Source organism: Anarrhichthys ocellatus, unplaced genomic scaffold, assembly GCF_004355925.1.
Source record: "Anarrhichthys ocellatus isolate YVR2014 unplaced genomic scaffold, GSC_Weel_1.0 scaffold104, whole genome shotgun sequence".
Taxonomy (NCBI): Eukaryota; Metazoa; Chordata; class Actinopteri; order Perciformes; family Anarhichadidae; genus Anarrhichthys; species Anarrhichthys ocellatus.
The window spans coordinates 319,187-330,547 of NW_022280134.1; the positions used below are offsets into that span (position 1 = coordinate 319,187).

At 45.3% G+C, this 11,361-nt stretch overlaps 1 protein-coding gene across 1 annotated transcript in view; it reads right to left on the reverse strand.

Moving 5' to 3' along the window:
- thada (THADA armadillo repeat containing) overlaps positions 1-11,361 on the reverse strand; it is a 106,524-nt gene that overhangs the window by 68,483 nt on the left and 26,680 nt on the right. The window contains exons 15-21 of the mRNA XM_031876143.1: positions 10,765-10,888; positions 9,666-9,811; positions 9,183-9,411; positions 8,956-9,091; positions 8,737-8,873; positions 7,511-7,654; positions 6,285-6,424 (exon numbers count right to left, since the gene is read on the reverse strand). Coding sequence (XP_031732003.1) covers positions 6,285-6,424; positions 7,511-7,654; positions 8,737-8,873; positions 8,956-9,091; positions 9,183-9,411; positions 9,666-9,811; positions 10,765-10,888 — 1,056 coding nt within the window. The remainder of the gene's footprint in view (positions 1-6,284; positions 6,425-7,510; positions 7,655-8,736; positions 8,874-8,955; positions 9,092-9,182; positions 9,412-9,665; positions 9,812-10,764; positions 10,889-11,361) is intronic.

The window sequence follows — 11,361 nt, forward strand, 5'->3', positions numbered from 1 at the left end:
GGGGGGGGGGGGGGGGGGGGGGTGTAAGTATGTTATGTATGCATGACTTTAAAGCCTTCTGCTTTTAACTTGCATTCTCTCCACTGGCCATCAGGGGGCGACGCCTCTGGTTGCAAAAAGAAGTCTGGTTGTATAGAAGTCTATGAGAAAATGACTACTTCTCTCTTGATTTATTACATCAGTAAACATTGTAAACATGAGTTTATAGTCTCAATCTCTAGTTTAAAGTCTTCTTCAATACAACATGATGTTCACTTAGTAAATTATGGTCACATTTACAGTTAAATAGATCATAAAGAAGAGTATGCTTTAGGGCGGGCTAACCTTGTGATTGACGGGGGGATACCTCTACCAGAGCCGTATACGGCGTCTCTAAGTCCCTCCTCCGCAGTCCAAATATGGTCACTTCCGTTCATTGGTTGCAAAAAGCCAAGATGAAGACGGCCGTAATCCAAGATGGCGACGTCCAAATCGCCGAACTCGAGGCTTCATAACATGAGTCCACAGACCAATGGGTGACGTCACGACTACGTCCACTTCTTATATGCAGTCTATGGTTAATATAAAGCCTTCAGAGTTCTAGTATCAAAGATTTAGAGGCTTTATGGACTATATAATTAGACTGCAACTGATTACTTTCAATATCGATAACTTATCTTTTCATTCATTGATTACTGATCTGTGATTTAGTCTATATAATGTCAGAAAATGTACAATAATACACATTTTCCCAGAGCCCAGGTTGATGTCTTCAAATTACTTTGTAGTTCTGTTTGACCAACAGTGCAAAACCCACATCAGGGCACGTGGGGTAAGACACGCAACAACAGCTCCAGGTCAGAATCAAAGCGGTGACTATGCTGTTATATCGTGTTTCAATGACTATCAGGTAACCTGGACATTCAATGAAGAAAGGACAGGAGCTCTGATCAGGATTCCTCCTGATAACGATCATAGATCAAAAGGTCTTTTTGAAGCCTTTTAATAATCTCATAGAATTATTTATTTATCATCTATTCTAAACAACATTGTATGTTAGTATAAGTAGGTAAGTATCATGAATTGACAACTGTTAATTTATTCGTATAACGTATTCGACTCTCTTTAGGAGCGTTTCCACCGAGCAGTCCAGTTTAGTTTGAAACACACTAAAATGGTTATTTTGGCATTTCCACTGGAAGAAGTTATGGATCGTAACAACAGAACCACTCCAGTCTTGGCACCGCCTCCAACGTTCCAACTGAGCTGAGCCGATACTAGAAAAAAACGCAGGCCGCTGATTGGTCAGAGAGAATCGTCACTAGCTCGACCCGGGGACATCCGGCACAAACCTGTCATTTTTAAATATCGAGCGCAGGAGAACAAATTTTTTATTTATTTTTTTTAAAAGGCAGCCCATAAAACTACACCATACACCACGCTGTTCAATTGACAAAGAGCAGATCCATCATTCGGTTGCCATTGGAATGATTCGGCGACTGTCCTGTTGAAGGTGATGTCACAGCGATCAGCTGTAACCCGCCTACCTTTGTGTCATCCGATTGGCTCCTTTATAAAGACCACCGATCAATCCCTTTAGAACGAATGTCAGACGGAAACGTTCGGTGGCCGATCGATCGGAGCGCCCTTAAAGCTAAGCCTGACATCTGTGTCAGAAGAACTATATAACTAATGATATGAGTGGAGGCATTTCAATGACTCAGTTAAGCATCAGAACTAAGCTTGGAAACTGATTGGGTGACGTGTGTCAAAGCACAGAGACTACTGTGGATACTTTACAAGTTAACGGTTTAAATCCTCAACACCACAAGCTTAGTAAGAATTCTCCACTGTTCCCACGGACTAAGATCTAAATGAAACCCTCTTTGTACTTAGTGAGTGATTCATTTTGTAAAGTCAAGCAACTCCATATAAATACATGCAGCAAACTTAATGCAAAGCCAAAACAATGACCCTCCACCTCCACCTCATGGTGCTAAACATGCTGGCACAAAGCAGCGTAGTCATTTGAACAGAAAGCGGTTCATTGTCTCTTAAAAAAGATTCCAACTAAAAGCAAAGCAGTAGGGGTGTGTAAAAGACTCGGAGACGAACTGCGTCATCTAGTCCCACTGTGGCCTTTTCTCTATTTGGCAAGAAGAGTGAAGCTGCAACACTGGCCACGCTCTTGTTTTTAGAGACACCACTTCAGCTTTTCGCCAGTGAGCTTCGGGCATGTGGAGCGTGAGAGCGGCATGTCGGTGGCGTGACAAGTGCACTCAAATAAGGATGCTGAGACATCCGCATAATGGCCACCGTCAGTAAAACCACCCAGTTAGTAATAGTGTTAGCGACATTATTCTAACTATACACACACACAACTGAGTGCCGTGGCAATGTGTAAACTGTTGAGTGTGTTGCAGGTGAGGCGGCAGGGCGAGGCGGACGCGGAGCTTTCGGTGCCCTGTCATTTAGGCTGTGGTGGCCCCGCCACCGCAGAGGCGGCCCGGGCCTCGGCTTAGTCAGGGGTGGCATGGAGGGCACTGGGGGGGGGGGGCTGATGCAAAAAAAAAAAAGAAACAGTTCGTATAGGGAGAAAAGAAATCCCAAACAGCCCCTCAGGGGATGTGGGGTTAGACACAACATCTAAACTAACACGGACACAGGGCCGCAGACGATGGCTGATGTCATGGAAAGATGCACGGAGACGAGTTCATGAGAGAAATACAGCAGGAGAATGTGCTGAAACAGAACAAAAATGAACGTGTAAAAATGTGTAAAAAGAATATACGCAACATAAATGTAGGGCTTATGCAGCCTGTTTTTTGTTTTGGGCCACATGACTGGACAATAAACTCGTCTGACCCTGCAGACCTGAAGTGGACTCGACTTAAAACACCAAAAGTACGGACTGAGTAAACCACAGCGGTGCCAAGCCCCAGTGACTTATCACATCGGTGGCCAGAGTGGACTCCCAGGACAGGGCCTGACCTCACCGGGGTAAAAATGGCAGCGACAGTCACTTGTTAGATGGCCCCGTGGCTGCCGGGGCCCAGACCGCTGCGGTAGCTGAGCCGGGCCAAGCCGGGTCGGGCCGCGGCTTCGCTTATTTAAAGCGTCCCTCCCTGAGGTTCCCCCGGCTGTGTAACTGGTTAAAAAAGGGCAGAGCCAGCTTCCTGGAGGGTGAGAGGTGGGAGGGGGGGGGGACGACTTCATTTAGACGTCAACTTTGTGTTTGCGAACGTGCCCGTTTCTCAGAAAAAGCTTCCATGTGCGGAGAGAGAGAAGTTTCCCCAAGTCTAATTATATGTATGGCTCGGGGGGGGGGGGGAATAGCAGACTTCTTCCCCTGACGGCCGAGGGTTAGACAGCACTCTGATGATGTTGTTGTTGTTGCTGCTGCTGCAATGTACATGGTGAAGCTCTGGTTGTATAAACGGTACCGACAATAGAAAGCTAGGATTCACATCTTTTGTTGTTACACAATAAACAAATGTCATTCTCAGCTGCTCAAGTCTAGTTGTTGTTGTTGTTATTCTCTGGTAAGCAGTAAAATGAGATTTAAGACACCTAAATCTTCATCACTTTGCGTTTTTGTTTCTCCCTTCAAATGGTCCGTCTCCTCTGTGAGACCAAGGCTACGCCAAATAAACAACCCGAGCTGTCAAACTCCAGCTGACCGGCCACTCTGGTGGTCCGTCCCGTTCAGGATGTCGACCTGCTTCTCCTTCCTTTGTTTTCCTCCGTTACAATCAATCGTCATCGTTCCGTCTTCCTTCACAATTCATCTTCTTTACCGAAGAAGCTGAAAATAACACTGCCAAAACCATCGCGGTAACTGATGAAAAGTACGGTCACGAAATAAAGAAAGAAATTCAGAAATGACCATTGACGCACATCCACAACTGTTGCCGTTGCCATGGCGCCACCCAGTGACAGAAACATCTGCAGTGTTGCCAGGCTACCAAGGATGTAACACAGGGTACTGCTGAGGACCGCGGGAGGTGTTGAGCTCGCATACATTTTGGAAAGAGGTGTGTTTTGGTCATTCACACACACACACACACATTTGCCCATGCATGTAATCACTGTGGTAGGGCAGAGAGACTGCGTCCGCAAAGACTTCGCCAGACCCAACTTTCCAAACACTACTGAACACACACACACACACACACACACACACACACACACACACAGACAAAAGAAGAAGGGATGCGGTAAAGAGAGAGGACAGGAGGTCGGCGTTTCCTCACAGGAGTTTATTAAATCATCGTTTATGTAATGAGGCCCATCGCCATGGTTACCATGGTATGGCTCGATACTGATGTGAAGACCACAGCGACAGTTCAAGCGACCCTGGCTGATTTATGTGGCGTGATGTGAATGGGTGAGTGATGACATGTAGTGTTAACACGCTTTGACTGGTCGGAGGACTAGAAAAGCGCTGTACAATCACAGTCCTCATGCAAAGGTCCGGAACATCACAGTAACTTATAATACTATAGAATAATAACTTGCGCTATGATTTAGTGCCATATCTATCAGTTTGTAGTCAACAACTGACTGTCAAATCAAATTTCAAGTTCAATTGAATCATATCTCAACAATATTTATTGTCAGATTTCAAATTCAACTGGGTGAATTATAAATACATAATCTGATAATAAATAAATGTTCTTCTCTCATTTCAAGTAAAATAAGGACTAAAGAATAAATTACATAACAGCAAGCTTTTAAAATAAAGTACTTCATTGAAGAATGAATTCCAAATAATATTCTTATCTTCTAAAAAGAGAAGTTAGTGTGCAGGGACTTTATCTGTGGTTATTAAACCACTTGTTTCAGCTCTATTCTCTCTGTTTACATCATTGTGCTTCACATTGTGGCTTTTTGTAATCGCCACGTTCTGTGAACACATGAGACGTACTGGTTTTAAACTGGTTGTGGGAATAATGAACGCCCAATAAATGGCCCAATAATTAAAGCCATTTTCCAAAACATAACAGTACAATAAACGGACTGATGCACACATTGCCGACTCTAAATACCACAAAGATTAAAAAAAAAAAAAACACGTTCAGCACATAGCACAGTAAGATACTTCCTACTTTCTCTCTCAGGATGGTAAATACTCGCTCGACAGGCAAACACACACACACACACAAACACACACGCCCTGTACCCCCTACGCAGACAAACACAGCCCATGTCTGGTACCCTTGTTATTATGGACGTTCACATGCTGAACCGCTCAGACAACTATTCCTGTGTGAGTCTGTCTGTGTGTGTGTGTGTGTGTGTGTGTGTGTGTGTGTGTGTGTGTGTTGTTTGAAGCGCTCAGTGTTTTCCTGCTGCTGGTGGAAGTGATTTGGAAAGAATGCAGTGGAAAGGGAGGGGCGTTGCAGCAGTTAAACCAGCGGGGTCGGGCCTCAAATGAAAGTGCGGCGCTAACGAGGGCGGATGCTAATTGAGGAGCCTCCCAGCGTGGTGTCACAAACACACCCACACACACACACACACAGGCGCGCGCGCTGACACAGATTCACATCAGGCCCCCGCTACAGTATGTATACACACATACAGTGAAACAAATGAGACCTCTTTAAAAGGAATACTTGGATTGTGTTTGCGGACATAAATAGCTTTTCTAGATCTCAGCGGACTGAGACAGACTAGTTACGGTCGGGAAGTTGTATATTTTTAGATCGTCTAATCGGCATTGCAAGCGATCGCCAATTCCCGATGTGATCGAGGTCGGGGGGGGCCGACTTGGGTTCTCAGCAGCACACCACCACAGCTCAGCTGTTACAGTTTGGTTAGCCTCGTTAACCAGAGCGTTCCCAACGTGTGACTTCAAAGCGGTGAGAACAGTGACAAGACAGAGCTGAGAAGGGGAAGCAGATGTTTGAAGGGCCCTCGAGCACATGTGCAGAGCAACAGACAGAGCTCAGGAACAGGATCCCATGCAATTCATAATGACACATACAAATGCATCAGCCCGACGTTTTTTCTCGCCCAATACCAACTACCAGCTCTCACTTTCCTCGACATTTAAAATCGGAATTTATTGAGATTATTATTATGTGAACTAGCATGAGGCCAGGGTTCACTGTGGCACTGAAAGCTTCTTCTGCACCGATATAACGGCTCCCAACAGGAGCGCTCAACTTCTACCACTCGCATAGCTGCAGTGGAGGGAAACATTTTCTTCTTCAGATGTTCTGTAATTTGGGTTAAAATGAGCCTCGCGTTGGGCCGAGGTAGCCAGAGAACCAGAGAGAGTTTGGCTCGTGAGGATCTCTCACCTGCTCCTCCGTGATGAGTCCGGACTGCGTGTGCAGAGGCAGGCTCTGACACAGCTGTCCCAGCAACATGGCCACTTCCTTCATGCTCCGCCAGCAGCACACCAGCACCATCTGGGCCGTCACCCTGTAGCCCTCACCGCCTGGAGCCAACACACACACACACACACACACACACACACACACACACACACACACAAGCACAGTGACACACATGCAGAGAGCGACACGGAATAAGTTAGATCACTTTTGGCTTCATTACCTAATAATGTAAAGATGTATTTGTCTTATTATGTCATGCGCCATGTTAAAGCTTGGTACTCATCAAGTCCCTGCTATGTTTGTGTTGGGTCACACATGCATATAGAACACACACATTGCACAGAGCTGTTTGGTTTTCCTTATCACTATAAATTTACAGTAAAATATATAATCATTTAATAAGATTCCTCGAAATATTGAACTGTGCGCTGAATAAATATACCACTCAAAGATAAGGTCAAACACCTCCCCCACCAGGACATCACTGGAACTGCACGCACAAGCATCAACTACTGCATTCTACCTCACCAACTGAATCCACTTCAATCACACGTGAAAAATAAAAAAGATAGATGATACAAAATGATAACACCCCCCCCCCATCCCCTCGCTGCAATTTAAAATTGTATACTTTTTTGTTTTTTGCATGTCCACAGGTATTCATAACACAGCAATTCCAGGAATATAACAAACATTGCTGATCGGACATTCTGGGCCTGAATGATATCAATAAATATTGATAACGCAACACCAAAAATTAAAATATCTTATTATTCTGGTCATACTGTCATTTGGGGAATAATCATGCTCCAAGTTTTGGAGCCACTCTTTCCATAATGGGATGTAAACAGGAAGTAGAATGTTGCCATGGAGTATTGCAGGTATCTGTGCTATTAGCCGTCCCTGTTTATCGATGGATTATTTTGATACTGAGGAAAAATGATGGACATTCAGATTTGCCTGAGTTGTGATGAGAAGTAATATGTCCCTATCTTTGCCTCATGTCACTTCCTCTGAACCCCCCCACCCCCTCCACTTTTAACTCCCTGACGCCCTCCTCTGGATGCTCTCCTCACCGCTTGAACACATCTGAATTACTGTAACACTGGACTGTGTTGGACTAGCGAGCCATGGAAAGCTATCCTGTGTAATGCTGAACGCCATCGGCACAGTGACCTCTGACTCACCTGTGTTCAGTGACGGTGTGTGTGGGGTCCGGGTCTGTGTGTGATCACAGTGTGCTGTGTCCAGCTCTCTGGCGCTCGTGAAGAAGTCGTTGGTGTCTCTGGGCTGGATCTCCTGCAGGATCCTCTGCAGACCTGCGGTAGTCTCTGTCCAAACACACCCAAGAAACAACACGTCATGTTACTAACATCTCCTCATGGGAGGTCCACCCCCTTCACTGGAATATATTTCTATCTATTTTAGTCTTTTTCTTTAGTTTCCATATCAGTCTCCTAATCCCCTTTCTCTTTTACTGTCTGGAATAAACAGTGTTCTTGCATGAGGCCCATTGAGCGCGTGCAGCGTAATATAAGGCAGACCTGGTCGTTATACGGCCAGAATGATGGTTCAGCCGGACAGGTCGAAGACAAACCACTACATTTTACCCATTAAACTAAAAAAATTGAAAGAATTTACCTAAATTGGCTTTTATTTTGAAAAGCTTATGTGTCGTGAGTGATGTTTGTAGAGATTTTTGTGCAAATTTGTACACCTACAAATTGATTCACCAGTTGGAGCCCATCAGAGACTTGATAGCTCGTCTCGGAGTACTTAGTAAATCTACCCATGGATTGTAGTTTGTATCACAGAGATCGTACTGCTGCAGTGTGAAAGACTGTCGTAATGACTGATGCACATGAAGAAGACTTGTCAAAGATACAAACAGGAAACAGGATGGGTTGTGTCCTTAAAAGCATCTGCGTATTATATGTTTGAATGTGCCGTGTGTATAAAAAAAATCAATTTGTCATGTTTGTTTTCCACAATTGTTGTGTTTCTCATAAATTGTGTGAATAAATAAGATGTCCATGTGTGTATAGGTCAGGAGAGAGTGCAGGGGGGGTTTGAATTTTGAAGTTTAAACCCTTGTTTGGTTGTATTTTTAAACCTTGCTCTATGCAACGCATATTATATCTTTCAGCATGCTGAGGATTTTTGTTTAGTTTTGTTAGTGGACATATAATGTAATTTTCTTATGAATAAAATGTTATTTGGAGTGATTTTCAATTCAATAAATGCTAAAAAATAAGTGCACAGAATGTTTTCTATGATTTAATCTAGCGATAAAATTAGAGGTTATAACTAACAATATCTTTTTGTCCCACAGCAGCAATCTGGGTTTCTCTTGTGCCCCCCCCCCTAGGAAAGATAATTGCTCACTCCTGATCTAAGGTCTGAATCTGATTACCTGAATCCGTATCCATGGGGATGAGTCCCTCGGGGGAGGAGCTCTGCACCACAGGGGAGACCACATCAGACATCCTGTAGCACACAGCGACCAGCTCGGACACCACACGCCTCCACTGCTCCGTCTGACTCAAACTCCTAAACACATAGAGAACCAGTACGTCTATAGAAGCAGTGGATCCAAATGGAAGTAGAAGCGTGTGTGCGTTCATGAGCTCACTCAGTGTTCAGATGCTGCAGGACGGCAGTGATGCAGTGGGCTCTGCCATAGAGGGGATAGGAAGCGGCCGCCTGCAACAGAGACGCCTCGGACCTCGACACCTCCGACTGCAGACAGCGCAGCAAGAACTGAACCACTGAGGAGATAAGGACACAACCGTTTTATCCATTCCACTCAGGGCCAACACAGACACCAACACTTAATGAGGCTATGCGTCCGGATCTCACCAGCCAGCGTGTTGAGCTCCAAGACGACCGCTTCGGACGGCTGGGTCGGTAAAGAGGGAGGCCGGAACTCGAGGCCCTGCTCCTGGGCGCAGTGCAGCAGGGCCAGGCCCAGGTCCGGCTGGTGGAGCAGCAGGTGGAGGAGGTGTGCTGCCGTGACGCTGTCGAAGGGCTTGGTGCTGGTGCTGAGGTCCAGAGCCGCCTGAAGGATGCGGCGCGTCCTCTCCGGGACCTAATGCCACAGAGGTCGAGCCGAGATCAGCAAAACAACTTGGAACACACGCCACGTACTGAGATGTGGATCCAAATACAAGTTAATTTATATGACAGAAATGTAAATGACACTTTTATGCAGAAGAACGTCTTCATTATGAAATAATCATAAAGAATACTACCAAAAACAGCAACCTAAAAAAAACAATGTCAGCGGTATCAAATAACACCAAAAAGATGCCACATGTAAAGAATCACATTTTGAATATTAACCTGCAGTCCCATAGCTGGCGGCGGGAGTTGCCGTAGTAACGTGGAGGCCAGCTGTTTGACTTCCAGGAAGTTGCTGGCAACGCAGTAGAGGACATTCTGAGCGTGGGCGGAGGTTACGGCCTCGCCGAGGGCGAACACATCGGGCCCTGAGGAGAACGCAGACAGGAAGAGGTGAAGAAACGCAGCGAGGGGACGACAGGCAGAGCGTACACCGAGCCAGCTGGAGAGCCAGGTTGGCGTCGAAATAGAGAGTCTGGCCAGCGGCGGGAGGACTGCTGCGTTCAGGCAGCGACGGAGAGGAGGTTACGTGAGCCTCGTCACTGAGCTGTCCTTCAGTAAACTAGGACCGTACCGAATGTCATCGTTTTATATTCACAGCGTATTTTGTAGATTGGAATGTCTGGCGTCATATTTGATGATGTCATCACCCTAAAAAAAAAAATCCTTAGTATGAAAATAAATGCTTCATTGGATTAAATGTTTTTTTTTTACATATTAAAAAAACGTTTCTTTAAATGAATAGAACTCGTCAGTGTGTGCCGCGGGCGAGAGAGCAATCTGTTTTTAAACCACATTGAACATTTTTGGAAAGGCTTAACGTCAACAAATATGGATTGAAGCAGAATCTTTCGTTTGATTAAAACATGTTGAACTGAATTTTGAAAATGATTACATGCATCTCTTTACGACAACTTTTAGAAGTTGCAGCGCTCCGGAGTTATTCAAAATGTTTGACTCACAATCGTCTGCAGCCACGACTGGAACCTAATTCTAGAAATAGTAGAATACTAATAGTCAGTGGAACCTGATCTGCTGAATAACAGAAAGTCAATGAATGAAGCTGAAAAGAGTATTGGTAGTGGAAAATAAACCGAACCCGTGATCTCCTAAAGGCAGGTATACAGAGCTTTAAACAATATAACGACTTCATGCAGAATTTACCATCAGATTTTAAAATGCTGAAATGATTCAGCTGCTTTTTCGGTGATAAGATCAAATAGTGTATACTACTTTAGCACCATCTTGGATTTGCCATGATGTTAATGTCTTAATGTTTGAGAAGTCCTAGACGACTGCTGCTGAGGGGCAGTAGCTGTACCAGTGCTGAAGGTGAAGAGCTCGCCCAGTAGACACAGCAGGTGGAGGGCCGTGAGGCATTTGGAGAAAGACGATCCAGGAAGCAAAACCTCCAGCAGCCTCACACACAGCCAGCGCAGGAACTCCTACATCACACACACACACACACACACACACACATCAGTTAATTTCTATAAACCAAAAGGACTCAGGTGGAACTCTGCGTTGTTGCGATGTAGTGTGTGGTGTACCGATGCAGTGTGTGTGGTATACCTTGTACAGATGCAGTGTGTATGTACCTGGTACAGATGCAGTGTGTGTGTGTGTGGTGTACCTGGTACAGATGCAGTGTGTGGTGTGGTGTACCTTGTACAGATGCAGTGTGTATGTACCTGGTACAGATGCAGTGTGTGTGTGTGTGTGTGGTGTACCTGGTACAGATGCAGTGTGTGTGTGTGGTGTGGTGTACCTGGTACAGATGCAGTGTGTGGTGTGGTGTACCTGGTACAGATGCAGTGTGTGTGTGTGTGGTGTGGTGTACCTGGTACAGATGCAGTGTGTGTATGTGTGTGGTGTACCTGGTACAGATGCAGTGGGTGTGGTGTGGTGTACCTGGTAC